This window comes from Chaetura pelagica, unplaced genomic scaffold, assembly GCF_000747805.2.
Source record: "Chaetura pelagica isolate M959 unplaced genomic scaffold, ChaPel_1.0 scaffold57, whole genome shotgun sequence".
NCBI classification, from domain to species: domain Eukaryota; kingdom Metazoa; phylum Chordata; class Aves; order Apodiformes; family Apodidae; genus Chaetura; species Chaetura pelagica.
The window spans coordinates 1,007,746-1,016,240 of NW_009954217.1; the positions used below are offsets into that span (position 1 = coordinate 1,007,746).

General features: G+C 36.0%; 1 protein-coding gene across 1 annotated transcript in view; it reads right to left on the bottom strand.

Moving 5' to 3' along the window:
* GRM8 (glutamate receptor, metabotropic 8) overlaps nucleotides 1-8,495 on the bottom strand; it is a 339,426-nt gene that overhangs the window by 64,548 nt on the left and 266,383 nt on the right. The window contains exon 7 of the mRNA XM_010003390.1: nucleotides 6,422-6,558. Within this exon, the coding sequence (XP_010001692.1) occupies nucleotides 6,422-6,558 (137 nt within the window). The remainder of the gene's footprint in view (nucleotides 1-6,421; nucleotides 6,559-8,495) is intronic.

Below are 8,495 nucleotides of genomic sequence, written 5' to 3' on the forward strand. Positions count from 1 at the left end.
CCCTACAGGCATATTTTTAAATGGCTGATCGTCCTCACTGCTTGCAGCTGTGCTCTTTCAAGTTACTCCACTTTTCAAAGTGAAGTCACAGTTCTGCTAATGATGTCATAGCACTAGGGAGGAGAACAGAGGGATTACATCACAAGTCCAGGAGTTCCTTGCTACAATGGCCTTTGGTGATGCAAATCCCAGTTAACCATTCCAAAGCCAATGCTTAGCTTTATGCCTATGCTTTCCAAAGCGGGAGCTTCACCTCAAGTCATGGAGTTACTGGAAACATTACTGCAATTTGATCCAGTAATTCTGGGAATATCCTATTGTCCTGCTCAACACTAAATATGTTTACTACAAACTGAAGTTACAGTGAGATTAACTACACATTCTTCATTTCTTCATTCCCTGTCATTAGCTGTACAATCACAATATCACCACTAAAATCAGGGATACCATTTTGGAAATACGGATAATAAATTACTCACTGTCTTTAAATAATGGGAGAAAAAAAAAAGTATCTGGGGGTTTCTCAGGATGAAAAGTCCTGGATAAATATTAGTTGACTATACTAAAGGAATGAAGAATAAGATTAATTGCAGCAAAGCAAACAGAAAAAAATAATCATATAGTAGTGTTTTGCTAACTGCTGATTGTTCTTTTTCATCATATTGTAACCACCGAATGTCTCTTTTGTTTCCCATTTAATGATTTTTAATTTACCAGTAGACTTCCAGTATATAACACAAATGAACAATAATTAGAGTAACTTAATTTCCCATTTTTGTTTTTAAGCATGAATATTTTGCTTGTAGGTTTAAAGGGCAGCTCAGTCTTCAAACTATAATACATCAATACATTTCTGTGGGTGACAGGAGTAAGATGGAAGAGACTGGGAGGGAAACATGCTGATATTCCATGTTTCACACTGGAACCTCATAAAGCAATTCACTGCAGACTTGCTGCCAGCCATGCATAATCCAGACCACCTGCTATGTCCAGTAGCTGTTGTCTATGCTAGAACTTACAGCATTAGCAGGTACCAGGCAAGCATCTAACCCTTCTCTGAAGTCTCATACATGCAGGACTCTCCAGGATTACATAAAAAGAGTCCTGCATTTTCATCATTCTATCACCGCTGCTGGAAGGGAAGCTCATTGTCCTTGTGGGGTTCCCAGTTTCTACTAGTTCACCAAACATTGTGCTTAAGGCTGATGATGATTATGGCTGCCTCTCTGATAGTTCATCGAATCAGTGTAATTTTAATTTATGTTTTTTTTCATAATAAATCAAGATAATTACAGAAAAAAAAAAAAATGTCCCTGAGTCATTGATATCCACAGTTCATACTGCTCATGAAACTTATGCATCTTACTATTTCTAAAAGAATGTTAAAAATCTGTTATAGTAAAATTTTTCTTGCCTTTCAACAGAACTCTGATTAAAAGAAAGCAAACACAAAACAAGCGCAAGTGAATTATTTCTTTAAAATGTCACTGTTTTCATTTGAGGCATATAGTGTTTTAATAAGCTTTGTTTTTTTTCTTAAGGAATAGTATCATATAAATGGATATCCACTCAAGATTTTTAACCTTATCAGCTAAATACCTCATCCTGAAAGCTCCAATAATTGTGTCTAGCTGATGTCCCACCAATCAAAATTACTAACTTGGAAGAATATGGATTTGGATCTACACATATTTTCAGTTTAGGATCTTTAATCTCAGATTTTGATAGATCAAAACAATGTATAAGCTTGAAATTAAATCTGATCATGCTTCCAAGTATATTAAAAAGGATTTTTATTTAAAGTAAAAATACTGTATTTCAAAATCCTTAAATGTTTCAACTTTTCTTTTTCCAACTGGTGTATAAATTTCAATATAGAACATTTTTAAAGAAGGGGGGAAAAATCCCTCAGAAACAAACCAGAACAAATTGAACAGGTTTCTAAGGAAAGAAAACGGAGAAACTTGTTATTAAAACTTTAAGACTTGAACTACTTCTGTTTACTGCTACTGACAAAAGCCATCAGTCAACATTTCAATCTAGCCCTTATTACAACACGTGCAAAACAGAACACAGTTTCTAAGAGGGAATTCATTATTAATCATAAAAGGATGTTGATTTCAAGTCGTAAATGCCAGGAACAGCAAGTTTGTTTTTAAAAACCTTCCTGCTGCTGAGATTACATGGTTGAGAGCTCAAATTTGCTAAACCCACACATTTGTAGAGAACTTTTACATGTGACCTGGTATGCAAAATACTATTAAAATATGAATAAAGCATAACCTTTGCAGAAAAAGCTACCTTCTCCTGGCTTTTTATTAATTATGAAAGCCAGATTCATTTTTTATTTAGCTATTTAATTGTTTAAACTATTTAGCTATTATTTTCCTGGGGAAGAAAAATAAAATATTATCTTCTTCTACTGATAAAGAAAAGAAAATGCAGGAAAGCAAACAATAGAAAACGCTGACAGTTGACATATAGTCAATGATCTGAAATTCTAAGGCATTTATTTTTTCCTTCAAAGTGATACTAAAAATTTATAGGGTCTGTTTATTTTCAGTACATTAACATAACTTAAGGTCAGGCAACCTTAGAGAGTAAAAGGACTTTAAAACAGGTGTAAAAGTGCACTGTCAGAATCATGTAAGGTGATATTTGTATAAAAGACAATCAAGTTCTTTGAAATTATAGTTTGATGTATCTAAATATCTACTTTCAGAGTTTTCTTGCATCTGTCAAAGACTGAGATACCTTATTCAAACTCAAGAATCACACAAAATTTAAATTTTTAATGTCATTAATCTTTTTTAAATTAACTTCTATATTGTATCTCTCAGCATCGTCAAACATGCATTTGTTTTGCAAGAATTGCATGAGTAGTGATGCTCAATAATCACAAAATTCTGTATCTGGAAGCTATAGCTGCTTTAAAGGAAATCTGAAAGGTCAGTCTTCCTAAAGGAGAGCATTGATGTTACTGAGGACTAGAGGGAGAAACAAGCATCGCTGCCAGAAGGGTTTCTGCAGCTGGTGAAGCCTCCTGACAGACAGCCCCTTAGGGAGCATGATACAGTCTTTATCTAGCCAGCATCTGCACTTCATGCCAAAGGGAAAGCCAGCACTGCACCAGAAACAAGTCTGAAGCTTGACCACAAGGACCAGAGGTGTCAATGAAAATTTTGAGACACCAGCAGAGGAATCTTGAATCCTGAATCCTGAATCCTGACAGCTGGGGACAGAGACAAGACCAGGGCTGGCTACTGGGTGAGGAGCCATAGCCCACACAACAGAGACCCACAGTCAAAATCCAACAGGGAAATTATCAAAGACCATCATAAGGAAAATGAGAACAAAAAAGGGGGGAAAAATTTGAAATAAAAAAGGAAACATTTTCAGTTATTTAGATGCAAGACATGTTCTAATCTAGGTATGGTAATTTTTCCAGAGGTTGAACTGTACTACAGACCTGGTACTTTCATTATTTTTTTTTTCATAGAAAATAAAAATGTGACTAAAAGCTATAAATTTTCTGAAGCCAAACACCAGCAGTATAGATGAAGACAAGCATAAACACATTATAGCTATATGTTACCATACAATTTGAGGAAGAAATATCCATAAAAACTAGCTTAGAAGTATCTATAAAGGGTAGCTATCCAGCTGACAGAGAAATAAAAAATCATAGTTGCATGCATCCTCATTAAGAGGAAACTACAGGAGAAAGTAGAATACAGTGGGAAAACTATTATAGTTTAAAAGCATCTGCTATACAGAACAGCAAGGGAAAAAGTGCTCTGTCATCTTAGTACTGCTTTGCTTTCAATAAATATAGATGTTTTCACTGAAATCAATTACAACATCCACTGTGTTCCCTCTGACTCACTGGAAATCAAAGGCACTACCTAATTTGCACTATCATGATTTGTAGTATTGACAAATCATTCACAAAGATTACTTGGGTTTGGTACATTTTGTCTAGTGAGAGGAGGCAACAGCTTTGCCACAGCCGATCATTATGTGCTTAACTACCATAGATATATGGTAAGTTTAGTGAATATTGAAATAGATGGAAACAAACTGTACCAACCCTATTATGACTTCCCTCTTCATTGTTACTGCACCAGCACCTGCAGACACTGATGGAGATCAGCATCCAGCATCTCAAGCCCTGAGAGACTTTCAGAAATAGAGCTCAGTTGTCCCTTTCAAAATCTTCCAGGCTTTAAATAAAAATGGGTAAGTGCAAACAGCAGTGCAAGGTAGGAAGAGAAGTCTCTCCTTGCCAAATCAATCCAGCTGCACTGGGCACAAGGTCTGAGCCCCATGTGCCTGCTGACACCGTAGTCCCTGTGCACAGAGGGTGTGCAGCAGAGCAGGGGCTGGTGGGACAGGAGCAGGGCCTCAGCATGGGGCTCAGAGCAGAAACACCCACCACAGAGCAGTGTGCCAGCCCATTTGCATCTCCATCGCTCCACACGCTAGACAGAGCTCACCCGTGAGCTTGGACAACCAGTTGCATCCAGCGTGTGAGCTCATGGAGTTGAAAAAAAGAGACAGAAAGAGAGAGGCAAAGAACATCCTAACACATCCATTCTTAACAAGAGCTAACAAGGGGTGTCCTTAGATAAACCCTTTCCTGTTAGCTTTGTGGTCAATGCGGTTAGCATGGTGTGGTTTCAGTAGTCTGAGTAGCAGCCAATCTAATCCTATGTCAGATAACTCCCTGGAGTACACATACATCAGGCAGAAATAATGTGACTGAAAAGCTACAGGCTTAGTAAAAAATTTAGCAGTGTACCGGGGGATAGAAAAAGGCAAAATGTAATGGAATTTAAAACTGAAGCAAATTCTAAGGTAGCTTTTAGCTACTACTATGTAACGGTTATGTCAGTACTAGCATTTGCACAAAATGTGTCAGTTTTTCAGCTCACTTAATAAACACTAACTTTTCAGAAAAAAATGTAGCAATCATGTAGATCTGGAATGTATGTTATAATAGTTATGACAAGGATCTAACTCTAATGTTTTTCAGATATTGTTTTTTAGTATTAGTCTTTAAACCTTTTTAAGCATTTTTTTTTCCTCTTGTGCCTTCCAACAGATCAGTGGAGGGAGATAACAAGGTCACACAATCTGGTACACAGTTTCTGTTGGTAGAGTTTTTTCTATTTGCACAGAAGAATTAAATGAAAAAAAAGGCGTCCTTGCCAAGTAGTTGAGAGATTTTAAATGGTAGATATTGTAAAGTGGTTTAACAGCTGTGGCTGAAAATGAGGAGCTATCATATGCTTTTCCATGGGTAGCACACAGATAATTATTGCAAAGTAGTCTTAACAGGAGAATAATTTGTAAATATTTACTACACTGTCTTTGGTACTCTTCTTAAGGAACCTCTTGCACCAAAAACCAAAGATGTTTGAAACCTGCTTTTTGTGGTTTGATTAAAGTCCCTGAATAAACTCCCTTTGGTGAATCTAGTAGTCAATTCAAACTGTTGCCCTTCCCATCAGCCCTTAGCAAAACAACAGTTGGTATTTCAGATTTGCAGAGCTACCCAACTGGCTAATATACATCAACTAAAGCCTGTAAAATCTGCACAGCTAACAAGAAAATAGGTCAACCTCATTTTGGTTTTCTCATGACTGTAACTCTCCTTGCATGGAACCATCTTTTGACAGAAAGAAATGCCTTGAACCCAATGAGTTCTCAAGTTACATTGATGTTTAGCTGTCAAATAAATATTGCATATTGGATTCTCTGAATCTTATTGAGATGGTGATTTTAATTTAATTCCATGCACAGGTGGGGCTTCAATACCACAAAACCTGCAGAGCACATTAAGGCAGCAATAAGAAACATCTACTAAGGATGGGTAAGTTGTGTGTTTTGTTTCTTCTGCTATTAAGTAATAAGAGACTACACTAATCCTAGCTAGCTATATAGAAATTCCAGATTGTCTCTTTATATTAAAGAAATATTTTTAACACAGTAGTTTGTCATCTGACTGTTTCAACTATATCAGAAGTTGTTAGAGTCCAAACCTCTCTTCTACTAAATACATTTCCATCCTGTCAAAGTTATTTGAAATACAGATACCTGTCATTTTGTCTGACACATCCTTTTGAAGGATGAGCTACTATTTCCCTGCCTAACTTCATAATCAATCTGAGGAATACCAGATATATAATTATTCTAAAATATCTCTTAAAGGAGCAGGTAAATACACAAGCCAAGCTACTTGAAAGTATAAAGTATTTCATTCTTGTTATTGTGTTGTCTTTTACTGCCTTCTGAAGAACAGACTAGAAGAGCTTTCTTCTGACTACTGACAGAGAAGAAATAATTTTTTAAGTGTTTTGAAATAATATAATACTCAAATATTCTCCAGTATCAGCATCAAAATCAAACTAGCACTTACATTTAGATGAAGTTGGTTAGTCCACTGACCAATTACTTTGTATTCTGTACTCTTATTGGTGATTTGATACTGGAAAATATCATAGCGTCCAGGAGCATCTCCATTTTCATTGAAGACAACAGGTGTTCCAGCACTCCCTGAAAAAAAGAAATATTAAAAAGCAATTAGAATAAATGCCCTTGAAGTAATTATCCAGAAAATACATTTTGGAGGAAAAAATACTCATTAGAGTTTGAGTAGGGTCTTCATAATGACAGGCAAAGAGAAATTTGTTTGTTATCAACATAGTGAAAAAATCTACCCTATCTATGAGTTAAAATAACTTTAAAAGATAATATTTCACAATATTTTTGTTTGGTTGGTTGATTTTGTGTGTGTGTGTATTGCAGAGCATTAGGAAATTCTCTGGTAAAGCAGAAGTGGAGAAATTCCTTTTGACTTGTAGAAGGGCACAACTTCACTTTAGGATGCAGATACAGCACAGTAGACACAAAACAGAACTCTTAATGAACTTCATAAAGAATTTCCCTGTTAAGTATGAAAATAAAATTAGTATCATCAGCTTAGGGGTCCATGCTCATAAAAGACCTTGACATGCAAGTATCTAAATTTGGTTACAGTTAAAGTGACTGGTGTTTTATCAAAATAAATTAAGGATAGCAGCTGTGCTTGTTTCTCTCTCTATGCATGACACTACCTGACAGAAAGGGCCATTGCTGAAGCTGTCAAAAGTTATAAATCGACACTCTGTTCTTACTTCGATCAACAAAATGTTCAAAGATTGAAAACTACACATCTACCCTGGTAGTCAGGGCAGCCAAATCAGAACACATTTTGATTAATTTTCTCAAGGTGACATCAAGGATCTGCAGTCATACAGAAACTTTTAAAAAACTACACAAAGAATGTAATTTTTACCCATACCTCAAATTAATCCGTATAGGTAAATCTTATTTATAATCACAGTTCATTGAAATGAACAAATTCAACTATGTTATCGTTATATTTCAGTGACTGGAGAATGAAGTCTGTCTTTATTTGGGAAAGACCCAACAAACCACCACAAAACCTACCCCTTAATTTTTTCACATTTCTCCATATGAACAGCCAAGAAAAGGAGAATACCCAGTTCACAGTGTATTTTTACAGTATAAGACTTCTTAATGTAGCACCTAGATGCACTAAGGCCACTGTGAGTGATTTCCAGAGCATGTCAAAAGAGCTTGAAATTCTGGGTATGTATCAAGCAACTGCAAGCCACTGGAAGTGGGGACTGCAACCTACATACCCCAGAATTTCAGCATAAATACTTTTACTTGTTTGTCTCTATGTCTCCCATGAAGTATTTTGTTCTTGTGTGTTGTACAGAAGCTTGCATGCAAAATGGAAATCCAGTAAAATAAACAGTGCTTTAAGAGCAACAAGTGGCACAACTAGCTACTCTGCCAGTTTTACAGTTTTGCCAGCAAAAGTCTCACTGAAAAAATTAGATTTGAACAGCTATGGAAAAGGAGTACCAAAAAATTATGTGGGATTAAAGTCTTAAGAACCCATGAAGACACAAGAGACTCAGCATATTTGGAAGGCTCTTCATGCTTTCCTCCCAGTTCCTTTTACAGAATGGAGAGCAAGAAAAAATGCCAGTCTACAATCTTCTGAGTAATTTAATTATTCTTCACTGCTTAAATAGCTTGATCCAATAAATTTCTTCCACCCAATGAACACATACTAAACTCTTGGTAGTATGGAGATAGCCTTCAAAATATTACTGAATTCATCTTTCTACTCAGTAGCATTTAAAGAGCTTTTGGAAAGAACAGAAATATTTTCCCAGCAGATACAAAATGTCCTCTGCATCTCTTAAGACCAATGGGAACTTCAGATGCACTTACGCTTAGCAATAACAGTGTGATCTTATAATCTATTGCTGGTTTTAAAAATACCATGTACAAAGAGACAAACAATAGTACAGGCCAGAAACATCTTTCTCTTTGGTATAGTGTTGTTCTCAACTAGAGCATAACAGCATCTCATACTGTGCACCTCAGTCAATAGGGATGCAGCATCCTGCTGA